Source organism: Rhipicephalus microplus, chromosome X (assembly GCF_043290135.1).
Source record: "Rhipicephalus microplus isolate Deutch F79 chromosome X, USDA_Rmic, whole genome shotgun sequence".
Classification (NCBI taxonomy): domain Eukaryota; kingdom Metazoa; phylum Arthropoda; class Arachnida; order Ixodida; family Ixodidae; genus Rhipicephalus; species Rhipicephalus microplus.
The window spans coordinates 194,987,495-195,008,982 of record NC_134710.1 but is presented as its reverse complement, the minus strand read 5'-3'; the positions used below and the strand labels follow the sequence as shown (position 1 = coordinate 195,008,982).

The window sequence follows — 21,488 nt, the reverse complement described above, 5'->3', positions numbered from 1 at the left end:
CTCGGCGTACTCACAATCTGAGCTTACAGTTTCAAAAATAGTCTCAGCATCTTATTCCACGTGGCAACTTCAGGTGGCACTTACTCGCGATGATATGACGAAACCATGCTCCCTACAACAATATTTGCAATGATTCACAACCCACCAGTCACACACATTTTCAGTTTATTTAGTTTTTCCAGTTGCTGTTGTTTGCCGTGTTTTCTGAGACGGACACTGATGCAGTGGTCTCGATTGCCTTACATACGTAGCCAACTCTTTCTCACGCAGTAACGTTGTTTATAATCAACAATACTGATAATTATTTCTACAAAGAGCGATTAATATTTTTTGTTGCGCGTATTTCGCACATATCATCTTGTTCCCTGAATTGGGGGGGGGGGGGGGCGGTTATCAAGCTTGTACAAAGTGCACGATCGGCTCATTTCGGTTCATAAGCTATCTTCCTTACACTGTGACAAATCTCCAGTGTGATAAATGGTTCAACGACGTGATGAACTGCCATCGTGCACCCTTAGCATTATATTTTATTCACGGAATACTTTAAACCAATATATGTTGGCACACGTGCGCACGTTAAGTTTTTTTTTTTTCAGGGGAGGCGAAGGTTCATAGCAGCACCCCCTGCCTACTTACTCAAAATATGCGGCAAATTTGACCGCCCCCCCCCCTCCTTATCTTGACTAGGGCAGCTACGCCGATACGGAAACAAGCGTTTGTAAAAAAGGTATACGATCCACTACAAGCCACGCAGTGAAACTTAGCCCCATAAAGTTTATCATTTAGTAGTCTAGAAGCGTCAAGGAGGTGCAGTCGTCATTGTTACGTTATTGGCAACGAGAGGATCAACGAAGTAACGGTTTCAGCCAGCGTGCGCCAGTGTAATGTCCAACCTGGTTTGCTCAGACAAAACCTGTCCACTATTTTTGAAGGTGAGAATACTTGACTCTCGCTTGTATTATAGCCTAACGTTGACGTTGTAAAGCAGAAGAAAATCAAACATTTTTATTCAAAACTTTCTTACTTGTGCACCATGTGCCAGACGTTAAGTTCTGCCCCTATTGTAACGGTATGACATATGTGCACGTTTTATTGTTGCGCCTTCGTGCCCCCTCACACTTTTCTCGCTCTGACTTTCTTCACTTGGTATGCCCCTCCGTTTATTTCCCTTTTGTACCTTTCACTGACTATTACGTTCAATGTTGGTTTGGTTTGGTCAGTCAACTGGCCGGCCTTTACGTCCAAAAGTGACCATGTTCTATTTCCTTCTTTTCCTCCTCCTCTCGTAGGTATCAAGCTGGCATTGTACCCATGCTGGGGGTAGTTGCCAGTTAGCGCTCGTTCTTCTCTTTGTGGTCGTGTTCATGAACACGTAATATTTAAATTGATAATTGACTCAACAGCTATCCCACGATATTGACAAGATATCCCCTAATAAATGCATCTTAATAAATTTTCTTAACCGATTATGGTGAAAAACGTGTACTCGCTGGGTATAATAATCAGTTTCTGATAAGAACCGATGCCGAATCGTGCACTGTACGGTTAATAGCATTTACTGAGGTCCCTGTTTTTGCATTATAGACATAAGGTTCCTTTGAAACGATTTAAGCACGCCTTGTCCAGCGTTGTGTGTCAAGAAACGCCATTGGCTATGACATTTTCACTATTTTGTTAGCAGCACTTTGCCGCAAGACATAGTCGCGCTGCACAATAATATTCGCATACGTGAAAGCGCCGCGAATTCACAAGCACGCTCTGTCAATGCCAGACATTTCAATGCAACTCTGAGATTGTGTATGCTACCTGACTGGGATAGCCTGACGTGGTTGCTTCTTTCATGCAACCACGCTGTCATGGCGAAATCGTTCCGCTTATTTCTCGCAGAAGCAAATGAGCAGCGGTGTTGTGATGAGGCACTGTGGTTTCAACTACGTACGCTGCTATATGCTGTCAATAAGAGTAGATTGGTGCTAAGGTGCAGTTGATACCTCCTAATGAAATGACTCTCTTCTCTTCGCCCGTTTTTCTCTCTCTATTTCAAACCACACACACACACACACACACACACACACACACACACACACACACACACACACACACACACACACACACACACACACACACACACACACACACACACACACACACACACACACACACACACACACACACACACACACACACACACACACACACACACACACACACACACACACACACACACACACCAGTGGCGTAGGCGTATTCAGAAATTTTCGGAGAGTTGAGCAAGTTCAACCAACTTTTATGCATGTTCGTACGTGTGTTTGTACGTTTACGTGTATATATACACACGAAAATGAAAAAATTTCGGGAAGCGGTGGTGATGTTTGACTTTAACGGAACGCTATTGTGGTTCAGTATATGGATTGTGACGCAGAATTGCTCTACATGTAGGTCATACAAACGTCATATTTTTGACAGTACAGATTCTCTTGACAATGAATTAAAATCGGTCGGCTGTATCAATTTACAAATAGTTGTTTCGTATAAAGCTGACTTTTCAGGAATGACCACATTGACTACAGAGCAGCTAAGATTGGCCGGGTCCGGAACTTTGTAAAGCGGAACTTCATAAATGCTCCTGCTAAGTGGAAGGAAAATCTTAAATTTTGAAGCATGCGCACCATTTTAAGATACGGATGCTCCGCTTGTGACCCACGGGTACAAAGGCATGCCGAAATAGGAAGCACCCAGAAGCGTGCCGCACGATATGTATCTTCGAACTAAAAGTTCCCAATAAGTTTCCATGACATACTAGGATGGCTCTTTTCAAGAAGTACACGCGCGAAAAATTGCTTCACAAAGCTTTTACGTGAGCAACAGGCCTAAGGAAAGAACTTTACATCCTTGATCCTACCCACAGGTCAAACTGTATAGATCATTCCTTCACGGTTAGAGAATATAGCTATCGTATTAACATATTCAAGCATTATTTTTTTCCTAGAACAGTTCCTGATAGGAATATTATCCCGGAGGAGGTTGTCTTGCCCTCACTATAATTCCCTTGCTGATTTTTTTCTGTAGGTATCGTACGAAATTCATGCAGCGCAGTCAAACCTTGTCTATCCGTGCATTAATTTTTTCGTTATTTTGCTCACCTTGTATAGTTTTGTCGTAATGTACTCTTCTTGGCTTCTGTCTTATTACCTTTTTAGAGTGTTGTGCTATGTTTTGATGAAAATGTACATGCCCAGTTATCTTTAGGCTTAACATTACTGTTAACCTTGCTATCGGTGCTCTCGATGTATTATATTGAGTGTAATGTTTTAACTTTTTGTTGTCGGCTACAATAATGGAACTCAGATAAATAAATAAATAAATAAATAAATAAATAAATAAATAAATAAATAAATAAATAAATAATCAAGTGTGTGTGGGGGGGGGGGGGGATAGTGCTTCTGCATATAAAAGCTTCAAGCTTCATCATAGATGCAAGAGACGCTATAGCGGATCTCTACGTGTTACTTCGATTACCTCTGTGATTTATCAAGCAGTATAGCTGATGTACGGGCGCTTCTTGCGCCTCGCCTCCCTTGAAACGAGCCGCTGTATCTGCCAAGCAAACCCACAGTTTTTTGCACGGCATAGCTGGGTCACCCCAGAACTGAAATTAAACAGTGCCGCTTTGCGCCGATGAGAACGCTGCCGGAAAGGCCATGGCGCCCTGCGCACCGGTTGTATGTGTACTCACGCCCAAGAGCCATGGCAGTGCCGACAGGGCCGTGTTGACGCCCAACACGTAGATGATACACAGCAGGACCGTGACGATGTAGCAGAGCGCCGCCACGAACAGGAAGAACCGGGCGTAGCCGATCAGCGCCGGGGAGGCACAGCCCAGGCAGATCATGCCGAACAGCTGCGCACACAACATACACACGCTATGTTTACACATACGTACTACGCACACAAACCGAAACGCCCTTTACAGAGACACTGCCCACGCCAAATGAACACTCGACACGTCATATTAATCCCAAACTGAGGCTTTTCTTACTGTGTCGATTACGTAACGTTCAGCGTGGCTCATTTGTGTTCTTTATGCGTTACTTAAGAGATGTTGCCGTTATCATGTAGCGCAGGCTACTCTTTCTGTGGTTCATTTATTTACCTTGTTTCGTTTTCGGCATGCCCCCCATCGACCAGCATTAACAATTGATTATAGTTTTAGCTGCATTTTTCCTGTGTTGTGCAAAACTGACACTTCTGCGTCAGGACAGGTGCTGCGGCAGTGAATCTGACCAATGCTATATATTTTCTTTCGAACGTATGACAACGTGTAACTCACGCTGAATGCAGAACAAAGAGGTGCCGTAGATTACAAAACTTAACCATGCTCCATCTCTGAGTATCTTTCACTATGAGGAGGCGGTTAGAAACATAGGATGTTAATGTTTCACTCGCTAAGTACCCATAAGACGCCCACCATGGCCATAAAACGAGCTCAAGAGATCGTCATAAAAACATCGCTTGACGGTCATCTGGCTTGCGTGGAGAAACCACGCCTTAGTCAACCCACTGATTATGACAAAGTTTTTGCCCACCTGCATGCTTATATTTGCTAAAGTAAAAAAAGGGAGGGGGGTAAGGAGGCGTACTCGCAATCATTTACTCGATTAGCGAGTGACCATCCACGTGAACTTATAGCCACGTTCATATGACTGCATGAATACTTCGCACGGACGCACACATTTCATATTTGTTTATATTCTTTTTTTGATTCTTCATTTCTTCCCTCTCTTCTGAAATCATTTAGTCTCCTTCTCTATTCCTATACAGAGCAGCATGCCAGCGGTATATAGACGCCGGCAAAAATATGTTTTTCGAATGAAGAGTTTCTCTCTCTCCCTCGCACACAACGAAGTGATTTGTTTTCCTCATTTCGAGTGTCCTTCCTGAGTGCAGGGCGGCCAACCGGGCTTGGTTAAAGCGCTTATCTTCCTCTTATTACTTCTCTCTATCTCTCTTTATGAGTGAGACTGACCATTCAACACGGACTTCACAGAATCATATGAGTTGGCACCATCACTTTTTGAGTAAAAAAAAACTGACACAAAAACGATCAAAGAAACAGAAAAAAAGTTCAAAAAACACATGGCCATTTGGCGACTACCGTAATAGCAAATTACAAAGCTTCGCTCAGCGCTGGCACCTACAGAGCCAGATCATCAGCGGGAAATATTATAGGGTATAGGGTGGGGTAAAATGCGTCAAAAATATAGAATTGTCAATATTTATTTTTATTTCGCCCTTTAAAATAAAGCATCAATGCAGAAACTTTCTTTTGGGTACAAAGTATGTGCTACATAAATAATGCCATGTTGCAACCGCTCAAAACAATGTTTTAAAAATAAATAAATAAATGCTCCAGATGGATCATTTTGCCCCAACGTACCGGGCAAAACGAGACGCTGCGTGGGGCAAAATGAGACAGTGTGAAAAAAATTCATTCTTTCAGTTTTTGCAGTAGAAAAATATGACAGTCAGTCTGTGGGTTCTTACACATTTTCAAGGAGCCCAGTCATTGGACTCCACGCATTGAATCTAGACAGAACGCGGTGTTGTGTCGCTCCAAAACTACTTGGAGATCCAATTCCAACAGTCTTTATATCAGCTAATGTCTTTTGTTGAAGGCTTGCAACTCATTGAATTATTCAACAATTTGAGGCTATATATGTTTTGACGTATTTTATTGACGTCTTTTTGCCGTTTTGATGCATTGCTGGTCAGGCGTTGCATGGATTCAAAGTTCATCCACCGGGATTTGTGAGGAAATTATTTTAAAACTGTGCCAGATTCGGATTTTCTAGCACATGTTTCCTGTTTTTCAATTAGGGCATTGAAGAAACGTCATTCAAACTCAATATTAAGACGTGTCTGTGAACGAATTCTGATAGATTTAGCCATTTCTTATGCGTCTCTTCAGAGCATCCTTGGGAACAAGAAAAAAAAAAAACACTTCGATGCAGCGCGAATGGAGGGAGTCAAGTCGTGAACGGCAATCAGAGCTTTTTCATGTCGTTTTACTCCCAGGAAGCTCTATATATTATTCTCTTGTATGTTCGAACCCTCCTAAACAAATAAATAAAATATATAATGAGTGTAAGTTAGTGGTTCAGTTAATAAGACACTCTCTAAGACAATTGGATGCCTTTTTTGTCGCGTTTCACTCCTCTCACATGTCATAATTGAAAACAATTTTTGCGTTGTCTCCGGATACACAAAAACACTAAACTTGTAGTTTTAGGTAGCTCTTAGGCCGAGGTAACAAAATAAATATTCACGTTGGTGTACTGACGTAGGAGTAGCATCACGCACGGATCCGAAAATTTGGCCGAGCAGAATTTCGACCCTTTTTGACAGGCCACGAACACACTGTCACCAGTCACACAATTCTTCCTGTGCGAACACTGTGAGCTATCAACACCAAAATATAGACAAGGACCAGTACTCATCACAGGAAAAGAGAAACAAAGAAAAGTAGTCCTTTATTAGCTACAGAAGTCGGCAAAGTTAATATGGCGCATTTTGCCCGGTGTCTCATTTCCCCCCCCCCCCCCCACCTTAGTATATTATCTATCGAGTGCAAAAGTCCAAGGTTTCAGGCTGAGTTAGAGCAGCCGTAAAGCGAACCCCGCAATGTAGTAAAAAGCACATAGTATATACGAACGGCGCGGGGGGATTAGAAGTGGTAAATGTCTTGAACGACCACCGCGAGACGAGAGTGCCCCACCCATGGTCCTTAAAAAATACAAAAAAGTAAAAAAAAAGAACAGGCCTGCGCGTAAAAACGAGGTGGGAAACGTCAGAATGTGGTCCCGCAAAACCATTATTTCGCACGACTAGGGCAAGAAAAACGGAAGCCTACGGGCCTGCTCAAAAGTCGCGCTTGTCAATTTGCCAGCCACTGAACGTGCAGCAGGTTTGGCCATATAAGTAAGCATTCCACAAAGTTTTGTTCTATCTACATCTTTTTTTCGCACCACCACCTCACTCTTTCGCTACTAAAGAAAAAAAAAATGTGCAAAAACACAGCAAAGTGGGTCCCGTCCTGTGCGAGCAAGATCTGCGTCTCGACGAGATATACCCGAGGAACGCCCTGAAAAATTGTCATTCCGATTAAGATGCATAAGAAATGGAGTAAGGACGCTCGTGCACCCCATAATCCTTCGGCAACACGAGTGGAAAAAGAACTTTGGGATTCAGGGGAAGCGAGCGTAATTAGCTAAGTGATGGCGGGTAATAAGCCCAGGAGAAAAAAAAACGAGAAAAAATACGCAAGCCTTTGGAAGAAATCGGGCGGGTTCATTTGCAGCTGTACACGGAGAACTTGCACGTGGTTATTTAAACGAATATGCGAACGAAGAGTAGGGCAAGTACACCGACGAATGCGAGCGCTTACTGTATCACGCATGTGACAGCGGAAGCCGGCCTTCGTTGAATGTCGTCGAAGCAGCCCTTTCCATTTCATGTAAGCTATTTTTTACGATTGGCGTATCTATGTGGGAGAAGACAGCAGAGTGGGTAAAGGAACGAACCGGTGTTAAGCATATTTGAACTCAAGAAGAAATGGACATGGGCCGGGCACGTAGTGCGTATGGGCAGGATAACCGTTGGTCATTAAGGGTAACCAACTGGATTCCCAGAGAAGGCAATCAGATGAGGGGGAGACAAAAAGTTAGGTGGGCAGATGAGATTAGGAAGTTTGCGGGTATTAAGTGGCAGCAGCAAGCACAGGACCGAGTTGACTGGTGAAACATTGGAGAGGCCTTTTTCGGGTAGTGGGCGTAGACAGGCTGATGGTGATCATAATAATGATGATGACGATAATTTTTTGCAAGCCCAACACTTCAGCACGTAGCGTTTGTCACTCTACCGACGGGATCGGTGACCAGGCGAAATTCGTGTCCCAAACTTACGACTGCAGATCTTACTAATAAGTGGTTTCATTTTCAGTTTCGTTATTCGCATCCTATTTGAATGTGAGGTTTCTGACATCTGGTCCTTCTTTAAGCAGTCTTGACAGGGTCACTCAATAATTTTTTGTTTTATGCGGAAAATAGAAGTGCAGGGTCTATTATGCCTCTACTTACTTGAAAAGTGGAAGTGTAAAACAATATTTTAGGTCAAAGGATACCACCATCCAGTTTCAGCCGCTGCAAATAGTTCAATTTCAGCGGCAAGGTGAAGTAAAGAAAGATAACATATCGCGATTTTTCATACGCAGCTGACCCCGGTACAATATCGTTCGCCGGATTGCCGACGCTGGCACTATGGGCTCTCGAGAGTCCGTCAGGGTGGCCTGACTGTTGGACCACTCGTGTGTTTATAAACATATTCGATTATAAATTAATTGCTCGACTCAACGCGCCTAAAAATCTGGCTGGCCTATATGCGAATGCACAAGGATGAACCCACATATACAGATTACGATCGAGAATTGGGTGTAAAGCTCCTCCAAATTATAGTTATAGTTTCCTTCTCAACCAACCTGCTCATTTCCTATGTAACGGTGAATCATGTGACCCCGAAACTTCGAAGTTGTGAACGCTCGCAATGTTATGCAATATATTTGTAAATGCAGGTTCTGTGTGCGCGCCCGACTTCCCTAAAACAACTCATTGTGCAGTTGTTGTGGAGAATGCGCGAAATACGACAACATTGCCTAATTGTGCGTCGAGGATGACGGTCAAAAGCCCGGGCAAGAGCGATATGTGTATTTTCGGCACCACCGATTACTATGCTTCAGAGCAGGGCAGGCTGTCGAAAAAAAAAAGAGAAAAAAAAGAGATATGATGGTGGCGTGCTTGTACGAAAAACTACGTGCTACAATAAAGTTATTCGCTCTAAAAGTAAAATGCGCTCGCAACGTATAGTGCGCGGAAGTGGTGAAACGGCAGCCTACAGCCAGGGTATTGTTAATTAAAAAAAAGTCTCGAGACTGCGGTGATGATCAGACGGAAAGGGAAGAGGCAAACTTCAACGGGCTCTTCCTTTTCTGCGCCTGGAAAAAAAACTGCGCCTAGAAATAAAACTGCGCCGGGAAATCGAGAATAAAGTCACACATATATTCGCAAAACCTACAACTGAACAGTGAAGAAACTCGTGGAAGGCTTCAAGGCATGCTTGCATCTGTGCAATTTCTGGGTCCTAAACCGCGGCCCATTGGCGCCAGAGTTTTTCGTAAGCGCCGCTAGTCGTTGAACGGCCGCTGTCTCTATAATGACAAGGGGCGCCCGTACAGCGGAAATTGTTTTGACCGATTCCGAGTACTTGAGAAAGATGACTGTTCAAATGTCGAATATTTTGAAGTTACTTTAAGAAAAGGAAAGTCAATGGTCTCGTTGAATCTTTGTCAATGAGAAAACAAAAAAAAAGCGAGAGAGAGGCTTTTTTACGTGCCGTGATACAGACGTCTTTAACAACTTGAAGAAATATTAGAACGAATAAGCTCGTAAAATAGATGCGGAGGAAAGTGCATGATGATATCGGGGGCATCAAGACAATTACAGTACAAAGAAAAAAACAGGGGTGAGTGAGGGAATGTGAATATATTGTATAGAGCTAGTCAAGGGTATAAGGTCGTGTACTATGTCGATGTACAAGACTTAAAATCTGAACAAAGAGGGATTGACCGAAAAATTAACTGGTTTGTTTTATTAGATACAACGTACTTGTGAGCTGCCTAAGGCTAGACGTGCCAACTATTGTGCATAACATAAATCTCCCACGTGTCCGTTAAGCATCTATCACATATGCGCAACAGCCGTGGATCTCACGCCTCAAATTCATCAATATGAAGTGTTTTACACTTCCAGCAAGCAGGTAAGAAGACAGAGTCTGGCTTCTCAGCTTTTCTACCATAATACATTTCTCGCTCCCTCTACGGTGTACTCCTTTGCAATAATCCCCGCCGCGGTGGTCTAGTGGCTAAGGTACTAGGACGCGGGACCAAATCCTGGCTGAGGCGGCTGCATTTCCGATGGAGGCGGAAATGTTTTAGGCCCGTGTGCTCAGATCTGAGTGCACGTTAATGAACCCCAAGTGGTCGAAATTTCCGGAGCCCTCCACTACGGCGTCTCTCATAATCATGTGGTGGTTTTGGGACGTTAAGCCCTACATATCAATCAATCAATCAATCAATCAATCATTTGCAATCATCTAACAAAACAAATATTTTGGTGAACTTCATTTATTATTAATGAATTCTCCAAACAAGCATACTAATAGATCAGCAAAGGCTATTACGTTGTTTTATTTATTTATTTATTCGTTTATTTATTACGCAGTGCTGACTTGTTTACCAGGTCTGAATCAGGAATGGGTATGCAGAACTCTTTGCAGCAAAAGCAACATAAATAGCATAACATAGACAGTTATTCAAATCGTTATTCGAATTCTTATTATATATTCACATCCCTACATGGTAATGACATCCTTCATGACAAATGGGCGAACATAAGGTATACTCTTAGAATTAATTGTAGCGTAACTAATTCGTGTGCGCAGCGCAATTCGATGTAGGGGATCATAAGGGCCAAGAAACTTGGAAGTTGCGTGCTAATTCACAGGCAGCCTCATGCAAGCACTGTCATTCAACTGCAAGAAAGTGTTCCTTTCGCAGGGGCCTTCACTTGAAGACGCATAAGGGGGACACAAAGGGAAAAGCGAGCGCCTTACTTTCGCCTGCGAGGTGTGGTCGGGAGTGCCTATCAGAGCGATGCGGCTACTCACCCCAGCCGCGTACCCTCGCCCGGGTTGCGTGTACGGCCGGCAGCTGATCCCGATGACAAGCGATGCGGTGCGGATGAAATTACGCACGGAGGCCGCCCAGCGAAAAGTCTTTTGATTCGGACGATGCGCATCAACGAGTGCTTAATCAGCCGGCGGCTAAGTGGCTATTGCCTCTGGAGAGCAAAGAAAGGAGGGCAATGCTGGAACGGCCGCACAGACATTGCGAACACGAGTGGATGGGCAAGATGGATTGAAGTAAAAGTGCACCAAATCAGCTCTTTTCTCAATTTTGGGCACTCGTATACAGAGTGCACATAGATACGCATCAGATCCTCCTCCGTTATGTCCGCACGCACTGCAAGCAAAATTACGCTTGCAATCATCCGGTGAAACAGAACCGAACCTTGATTCACATATGTCTTTCTTTCTTGCTTGCTCAGGGCAGCGTTATTAAGAAGCATTTGCCAAATATCGAGCGCTGCGGGTAAAGCACAGAAGAATTAAGTACGCAGTATAACAGCTGAAAACAACCAAATGAGATAATTACGTGTTTGAGGAAGATCAAATGACGAAGGTTTACAACGAACAACAAATGTTCAGTAATCGCCTTCTTTCCCCCTGTCTTCATGTACTCGGTTCCTCCCTCTACTACTACTACTACTACTACTACTACTACTACTACTACTACTACTACTACTACTAATAATAATAATAATGATAATAATAATAAAATAATAATAATCCACGAACTATTTTACTCCTACCATTGCTATGTATGCCATTGACATATGTGTTTTCTTTTCTAATCCAAATTTAAACTTATTAGGGCAGCGTGCCAACGCCTGGATTAACGAGCTTCACATCGGGCTGAGTGAGAATGAGATTAACTCAAACGTAAAGAAAACACAGTAGGTGTTATTTCGTATAAAAATAGTCCTGTTTTTCATGACATAGAATTTACTATTAATAATTTACAATAGCACCCGTAAACTCTTGTCGGTTTATAGGGGTAATATTTAGGTCTGGTCTCCGTTGCTCAGAACATATAAACTATATTCGTGCTAATTTATCTAGGTCCCTTGTATGTTTTACAAATAAAAACTTCTTTGACATATGTATTTGCAAACTATTATAATTCTAATTTATTCATTACCATCTAATATACTGTCATCTAGTGTGGGGTACACGCGAAGAAACAGATGCCGAACGTGTTTCCTTTTAACAAAGAAAAAGCTTGAAAATGACTTCCTCTCATCCGCCCTCATTAACTGATTCGCTGTATGAAATCTGCAACGTACTACCATTCTTTCAGTTGTGTAAATACTGCTTAGCGACAATAATTTTCCGTGAAATCCAACTTGATTATGCCACCTTCTCAAACAAAAATTTAACCAGACAAGTGGCATACAACCTACGTACTGCTTCACGTACTACTTCACTGACGGGATCAAGACCGTGTATTAACTACGGCACTAAAACTTCCAATTATCAAATTATTTTGTTGAGCAATGCACACCCATCCTTAATAAACTCGCCAATGAAATCACTTTTAGTTTTAGTTTTGAAAAGCAAGTAAAACTACTTCTCATGTATCCTACAAATGTGTAAGTTTTCAATGATGTAACATGAAATGCTGATGTTTATACCCTTTGCCTTGTATTGCGTGCGCTTTATATGCAAAGACATTTACTTTATTACAGTTTGTAAAAAATATTGCCTTATATTCATGCCAAAGTGTTTCTTCTGTTTTCATTCCTATTTGCATGCTGAATAATGAGGAGTTAATTATTTCTATAATTTGACATGTTTTCCCAGCTTTTGTTTGTTTCTGCTACCGGACATGCAAGTCCGGGATAAAGGCCTCCTTAGGAGACATACGAGTCTCGATTTGCCTTACCTCGTGAACATATTTCTTGTGTTTGTATGTCTGAAATGAAGAAATTGACAGAAATTGAATGAGTGAAGAATAGAATCCCTGTCGAAGAATGACCAGCGAACGCAACTGATCTCAAGCATTGACCCTGTTCTCTGTGTCAGTTCATTATTTACGACGTTAATTGATCGATCCTAACACGAATATTATATACATACCACAGATGTACTTGTAACAATATCACTGATATACTGAACCACGTAAACTCAGGGAAACATGTCCACGCTACTTCGCGTGGATTTTGGACCATTAATAGCGCTACGCGTTATGTATTTGTTCATGGAGCGCTATCTGCTGTGTTTTTAGCCGGCCATTGCATTTCGGTTGAGGGCACAAATTCAGCACATCTCCACAGCACGAAGTTGATAGGAGTGGCATGTGGACTTTGATGGTAGCTCATCTTCGTAGCGCAAAAAACGACGTGGACATTTAACACACGTGAGATGACGGGCAGTGATAACCACAAACAACAGATTTTAGCAGGGAACCATGAAGTGTGTACACTCGCGCCGGTCCAGACGCAAGAGGAGTAGCTTCACCCGACAGCACGCTAGGTGTCGTCAACAGGCATCGCTCTTCGTGCTTCGAATTAATGTGACACGCGCATCTAGACGACGCGGGTCAAGGTATGCCAGCGTCGCAGGGTTTTTCATCACCTCTCCTGCAGTCAGCGCTGAGCAGATCACGAAAGATAAAGCGAAAGTGGTCGCAAACGTGTTTGGTGCGATTGGCTGCCCGAGTGGAAGCTACCGTACACGGGCGCTGGCAAAATTCGTGGGGTGCAGGAGGGAGAAGATTCTTCCACGTGCATACGCGGTAGTGTGATTGTGTGCTTTCTAGTTTACACATACAGACTGAAAATGTCTGGGCAGAAAACCGGGACAGATAAAAAAAACTGTTCGTAGATTGGCTTTGGCACTTGACAAGCGTAGTATGTGCTCGCACATTACTTTTTTCATTCTTTTTTTATATCCTTGCCTCTCTCACCATGCTATTCTATAGCGCCAATAATTAAGGTCGCTCAATTTCATTTTTTTTGCCAATAATATGTCGTAACGCAGCAACCATTCTTGAAGTACAGTGCTTGGTGACTGGAACGCGATACTCGTAGCGAGACTGCACCTAAGTGAGGGTGGCAGTGAGGGCGACAGCATTCGTGACGCACGGTGACCGCACCCATATTATACCGATAAACAGTCGTTCAGTATGTGGTTCTCGGAACGCTGAAAATTTTCGTAACGCACGCCCACCAGTTCGAGGCGCATTGCGCGGCACGTGTGCTCAGTGTTTTGAAGCCACGGAAGGCAACGCCGGCGCCACCAATAAACCACGGACTGAACGCAGACATCATGCGTCTCTCTCACCCTGACCGTCACTACCACCGCTAGCAGACCTGCGATCAGAGTATCGCATTTTAATAGGCGAAATCTCTACACCAGAGATTAGTAGTATATGGGCGCTGCGACCCTGTATGCCAACAAGCAAGGGCCGATGGAACTATTGATTATACCTTGTGAAAGTATTGAGTGAGGGTGCAGCAACCGTGACGTTTGCCAGTTCGAGTGTTGAACCTCTCGTGAGCGTGCTAGCTTTTAATATGCAGATCTTGAAAAAAAGCGGAAGACGCGAGGGAACTCAGAATCGTGGTGCAGTTACTGACACCTCCAGTTATGGAATGATAATGCAAGTTGTAATTTAGCACTCGTTCTGATATAATGCAAGTTACACGTTTTGGCATAGAAAGCAATCGTGGTTTTTAGAGCGTCATGTGGGCTCCCTGCAATTCCAGCCCAAGATGCAGATTACTATATTTCGGATTATGTTTACTGAACACTCCTTTAAGTTCTCCTTGGTTGTCGAAAAAGAAGTGGCAGCAGGCACGACCACCTCCACTTTGTGTGGGCAGCGAAGCGAAAGCTACATCCGCTGCGGATCGGACACGCCCCTGCATGCAGCAACAGAGGCCGTCCTGCACCTCATCTAGTTGAGAGAACGGGGTCAGGCATGCGACGGCATGGGCTGAAAGACTGAAGCCCCGTGATGGTGATGTGAACAAAAGTGAAAAAAAGTTAGAACTGCCATGCGGAGTCTAATTAAAACTACGCAAACGTCCTTATTTCACAAGAATGACTCATGCACAGCTGTGAATAGTTTTATAATAGAACAGCAGTGACAGCACTTTTATCTCTGCACTTGTAAATGTTGATGCCATTCACATATACGAACCACTACTGCACGCTCTTCACTTCGATTGAAGCTGCCTGCTGTTGGCGAGAGCACGGAGTGAAAGAACAAACACAAGCATAAGGTGACCAGAGGTGCCGCTTTTACTACGGCGCCCCCACAGACTCAAATGCCTAGTACTGGTAGTGAATGACACTCCAAGCCACAAGCGGCAGATGACGTTTGTTTCGGATCGGGATAGCCCGGATGGTATTTGAAGTGACGTATCCCGACGGTGAAGACGAGTATGGCTGACAGTGCTGCGTGTGATTACATTGGCAATGAGGACATCATTGCCCACGTACTTTGTGAGTGTCCTCATTACAGCTCCCAAAGGCGTTAGCATGGCTCGACGACCAGCCGCTTTCGGAGCAGTCAATTTTGGAGTCCGGAACGTTCGATCTTGCAGCCAGAAAGCGACGACGGCGCTGCTGAAGTATCTGCGGTCAACTGGACTCGCAAAACAGCTGTGACACCCCTGTGCTTGAATATGTGCGCGTTTTCTTTTTTAACCGCTCCTCTTTTTGAATACTTACCTTTCTGTCCCCTTTCCTGTTTCCTAGTGTAGGGTAGCAAACTGGAAATTTGTCTCTGGTTAAGCATTTTGCTTAAGCTTTCTCTATATCTATATATATATATACAAGAGAAAGTTTTGCCCGATTAATCTCTTCGGTCTCAAAGTTGGCCTTAAATTGCTGCTATTGACTGTCTCGAGTGTGGTGACTCCACCTTCATAAAAAACCGAGAGGCTATGACAATGCAAAGAACTGCCGTGGGTAGCGGCGCTTGGGGTGCTCGATTATAGCGGTTAAAGGGGCCCTGCGACACAAAATGAGCATGCATTTTTCATCGGTTCTTCTGGTGCCGTGGAATGCACCGATATCATTGCGCAAGTGGCAACGCCAAAATTGAAGCTGTTATAATTTTTATTCACGGGACAAACTACCTTGATTTCGGAATACGGCGACACATATCGGCTATTTTTATTATGGGAAGTGATGGCATGTCGTGTGACGTAGCGACAAATACCATTTGCTTTTGATTAGCTTGGCGTGACAAGTAACGTGCAATACTCACATTGTGGTAGAGGCCATATGAGTGAAAGCTAAAAACAACGAAAGCCCTTTTAGGGGCGAAGCTTCTTATAGCGGCACCCATTCGTCCCTTGTAGCCGTTGTAGTATGTAACAAGTATAACATTTTGACTTCCAAGGTGGTGCCGGTGCGAGATTTCTTCAGTGCGTTGTTGAACAATAAAAAAACTCGCAGCGTGCGCGTTAATTAAAAGCCGAATTCTCCTGTCTCTCATTCCCCCTTAGCAGCCATCGGCATGTACATTGAGCACTATCTGACAAGAAAGGGTTGCTACGTTATACTCGCTGGGAAAAACCTCCTAGGTTTTAGAAAGGTTTAGCGAGCGTTGAGCCGCAGTGCCATGAATACAATGAACTAGTATATACCATGAATGAACTCGAGGTGGTTAAAGGTGGGAAGTAGACCCGAAGCGCAAGCCGTAAGAAAGTGTGCGTGTGCCACCTCTCGTTTAGTCCTTGGAATGTCCGCTGGATGGCGGTGCTTCTATATGGGGAATATATGATGAAAAGATGCGAGATGGTGGTACTTGGAGTGTTGAACAGATGGACGAATGGACACACAGACAGATGCATGGATGGACGCATGAACGTACGCAGGGGCGGATGCATGGACGAACGCAGGGACGGACACACGAACAGACGCCCAGACAATCACACAGACGGACGCATGGACGGACGGAAGCAAGAACGAATGGACGGACGAATGCTTCGCCCCACTCTCCATCATTCACTCCGTGGATATGCTGCCAATTTGTTTTATACTTTATCATAAACGAAACTATTCCTGTTTCTAAATGGCGTATTTTCAAAACAATGAATGCGGCCCATAGCCAGCGAACGAGGCTGTGGTATACGACCGCAACTAAAGGTGGAAACCAATGCCGCGTTTTTAGCGAGCCAAATTCCACATTCGGTGGATGCCGGCGGTGCCGTAGAACGCGTTTTGCATGCAAGCTGATAAGTGACCTCGCCCAAAGCGTATGTATCTTACCCAGTGTGACCATGGGAGCGTCTGCTACCCGACGCACGTGGTTCGACGTAACGATGCTAACGACGTCGTCAAAAAAGAGCGGTAACGAGGTATTGTGTGAAGGCCACCATGAGGTGAAATTTTCGGTATGTCTTTATGCGACTGCTTTAGCGCAGCTCAATTTGAGCGTGAAAAAAAGATGCTATACAGACAACAAGGGGAAAAACAGGCGATAATGTGAGCGCTCACACTGTCGTCTGTTTTTCCACTTCTTTACTGTATAGCATCTTCACGCTCAATCTGAGCTGGGTTAAAACAATATCCTTCTATTATGGACCAACTCACCAAGTCAGCAGTACTTAGACGCTCGCTGTGGTTGGAAGCGGCCTTTGACGCTAGCAGGCGAGTGAAATGCTCGAGTTTATAACTTTGAGACTCATAACTTCACTTTTCCTGCTCCAACTTTCGTCATTCTTTTTGCATTCATCTGAGCAATAATTGCTCGACGCGTACCAGTGCTTAACAAGGCTGTCGTCATAAAAGTGTCACTGGAGCCCTTTAATAAAACAAACTGTGTACGCTAATAATGAGTCAGAGTGGCTGACAAAAGCGTGACTGATAAATTATGCGAGGGCAATTCCGATCTTTCAGAATATCTCGTTCTTCTATGGAAAAAACACGTGCAAACTTGTGACTCGTAAGTTTAGTAAGGCTTGTAGCTGGGCGAGTTAGTTAACAAAAATGGGTACATAATAGCGCGAACTGAGAAAATAAAAAGAAAACACGAGAAAAGAAGTATAGGAGGGAGCACAAAGGTTCGGCACTAAGCAGAAGAGTTTAGCGCCTGACCTTTGGGCTCCCACCTACTTCTTTTCTCGTGTTTTTCTTTTCTATGTTTGTGCTATTATGCAACCATTTAACAATATCTTTCTTATTTTTTATAACTGGGACGCAAAAAAAGCTATCACCAGGGCGTGAATGTAACACCGAGCACAGAGAGATTCCTTGACGATTTAATTGGATACAACTAGCTGCATCTAAAGCAAATCACATTAATTTCGCCCTCATGATGTCGTCTTGCATGTCACACGGTGCAGTTTGATTGATATGTGGGGTTTAACGTCCCAAAACCACCATATGATTATGAGAGACGCCGTAGTGGAGGGCTCCGGAAATTTAGACCACCTGGGGTTCTTTAACGTGCACCCAAATCTGAGCACACGGGCTTACAACATTTCCGCCTCCATCGGAAATGCAGCCGCCGCAGCCGGGATTCGAACCCGCGCCCTGCGGGTCAGCAGCCGAGTACCTTAGCCACTAGACCACTGCGGCGGGGCACGGTGCAGTTTGAAGCACACGGTAAATACAAAACGGAAGCGTGAATTTACCAAAAATTTTGAAATGAATGGCCGTTAACAGTAACGTAAGCTTGAAGAACCGACGAAATGAGTTTCGTTTCCAACTCCCCCCCCCCCCACACACACGCGCTCACTGACTCACTCCACTCACTCACTCACTCACTCACTCACTCACTCACTCACTCGCTCACTCTTGCTCACAAGTATCTTAGTCGCGTTAACATAATTGCAGTAGCTGGCCTCCCCGTGCGCGCTGCGCGTGTGTTATCGCCATAGAAAAAGAATAGAGGCGCAAGGTCCCGACTGAGTGCTCGAGCGGTCGTGACAAGTGGTGAAGGAGTTCTTTCGCTCATTCATGGCTGATGCCACGTGGCCAAGTCTGGACGCCAGATTGAAACCGGCGACGCGTTATCATGTGAAATGGGTCCACAGTATGCGTCTCTGGCGCTCAATGGGACGCGATAAACGCCCGTTAAAGAAGTATGCGCTTCCATCATACAGGCGGATCGGTCTGCGAGCGCAGTCGCTGCTGATATGCAGGGAGCGGCCGCTTTCTTTCTTTATCATTCCGTTTGTGCCTCAATAAATTAGTACTCTGGCCTTTTGAAATCGTCATTGTATACGCAGAGGAGCCAGCGTCTAGTCGCTCGAGCGCGAATATGCAGGGATGGGTGTTCACCATGGCACCCGGGCCATGGCGAGTGTACGCCAAAGTGTGCACGACTTCCACAGGACGGACGGCCCTCTAAGCAGTTGTTACGTGCGAGTGACGTTGCACAAGAGCACCGGAGGTATACGCTGCCGTTAATCGACTGAGTCCGCACAACAGGTTCCGAAGGAGCGCCTCGGGGGAAAAAGACGAGGAAACAGGAAGCGAGTTTGTAAAAAGCCGCACAAAGAGGGCGAGGAGAGAGCGGGAGCGAGGAAAAAGAAAGAAGCGCTGGCAGACGCACATTCAAGAAGGAATCGTCCGGAGCCCGTTGCGATCAAGGTTAGCTTTGCCGAGAGGCCCTCTCCTCCTAAGAGGACGGGTATCAAGGACCTTGACCGCATTCTAGCCGGCTATTCATGTCCACCAGTCGTGGGCATCCCCTTTCGTAGAAACGTTCTGTTCTTGAACTCGTCGCGAACGAGAGCGATGAAGTGTGCCGGCTGGGGAATGGGCGCGATGGACGCGCAAAATATTTCCCCGCGCTGGCTTTTGAGGCGGATTCAATTAACAGCCGTCTAGGTAGCGCGAAACGTGGCGAACGTGGATGATGCGCGTCGGAGAATACATACGGAGTACGCCAAGCAGCTCTTACAGGGCCTGTACGGCTGCGATATTAGATGAAAACAAGGACTGATTCTTTTGTTCTCGTCTGCGAGCCTCTCGCTGATTCTGTTGCTATCGGCTTCCCTTCAATTCAATGAGTCATGTCATTTAGTGGCACTGGATGAGAGTCCACACAAAGTATGATTACAGGGATCCACCATGGTAGCGTTTTCGTTATGATGCTCGACTGATGACATGAAGGTTGCGGGATCAAATCCCGGCTTTGGCGGCCGCATTTCGATAAAAGGAATTGCTTCAGGCCCGTGGACTTCGACTTTGTTAAACGTGACTTCAGGTAGTAAAAATGTCCGAAGCCCTCCGGCGTCAATCATAATTCTATCCTGGTTTCGGAGCGTAAAACCTCAACAGTCGTTACTAATATGTTTATATTACAGTGCGATACCCAATACATAACCAGGCTATTTTGAAGTACCTTGAGAAGCTTTAAAGTAAAACACACGTTTTTTAAAATGTGGTTTTAATGAATTAAAAAAAACAACATGTGAAACAGAGACGCATACGATGTTCGGTGTTATTATTTGGACCCCATGGAAGACACAATGCTAGAAGTCTCTCTATCACACCATTAGATCAATGCCTTGAGCCTCCGTTATCCTGTCACGATCACATAATTGACCTGAAGCAAAAACCAAAGCTCTCGTTCGCATAGCTTCTCTTCAGTATATACAATTTAACATACTGACATCAAGATAAACGCTATTGTAACACATAAAGACAATGGAAAGACAAGTTAAGAGACCAAATTGATGCTGCAGATCCAAGTTCAGAAAGTGGTTACGGGCATCGAAAGTCGTACCACCAGTTTTATTCATCGCTGGCTTGCGCCAACATCCCGACTGTGGAACACGCTTGAAAAATGAACAGCGCCGATACGAAATGCACGTTCTTCTAGAAGCTTGATGATCGTTATAACTAGGGTTATTCAATAAAGTTCTCGATCTTTCTGGGATAATTGGATGACGGCGTGGTGCCCGGGGCTGTTTCTGCCGGTAGATGCTGGAAAAATCACCGTCGGCCTGGTCATTCACCGGATGGCCCACAACGCTGGATAAGTTGTGGAGCTGCGTGATAACTTAATAATGCACCAGAACAAAGTTGAAAGAGGCCACACGATTTGGGCGGTTCTCCGTCACTGGCCTGTACGATCGAGTTCTCTCGAACGTGAGAGGAAGGAACAAGGTCCGATCTACGGCGCATCGATGAGGGCGCATTGCCCGAAATTGTAGCGGTGGAAACAAGAACGCCGAGTATTTGGGTCGGAACTGCCCTTTTGCTGTGCACCATACCGGGCGCATGTTTGCCCTTCTTGGAGCCACTGCACTCCACCATGACCTCTCCTGCCGGTCCCTGAGGCAGCTGCCCTGGAGACGCGCGCCTGGCTAGTACGACTCATATGCCGACTGCAGCAATCCATGGGGGTGTTCAACTCGAATGCGGAGAGCGCGCGTGAGGTTTCACCGAATCAATGTCCCTATGACCTACAGAAGCATCTGACGAGGCACGCCTGTGTCGTAACACATTGTCTGCGACGTGTCAGAACGAAAGGCGGCGTAGCACAACGTAATCACTCCGCCTTCCACCTCCGCCCTCTTCCATACCGCGCGAACTCCACCCTATGCAAAGCGGACAGGTCTCATGTGACGCGCACTTCAGACTTCGTCTTAGGGGGCGCCGATGCTATGCAGAACACGCTACCCAATGAAGCTCAGGGTATTGAGCACACCGTTACATGCGACACACAGAAGTGGGTGACATCCTGAAACATAATGCGGAAGGTCGAGGTGCTAGCGCAATAGGCT

General features: G+C 44.9%; 1 protein-coding gene across 2 annotated transcripts in view; it reads right to left on the bottom strand.

Annotated features, from left to right (window-relative positions):
- LOC119177348 (MARVEL domain-containing protein 1) overlaps positions 1-21,488 on the bottom strand; it is an 89,640-nt gene that overhangs the window by 22,011 nt on the left and 46,141 nt on the right. For both annotated transcript variants that reach the window (XM_037428828.2, XM_075878438.1), the window contains exon 2: positions 3,737-3,901. In XM_037428828.2, the coding sequence (XP_037284725.1) occupies positions 3,737-3,901 (165 nt within the window). The remainder of the gene's footprint in view (positions 1-3,736; positions 3,902-21,488) is intronic.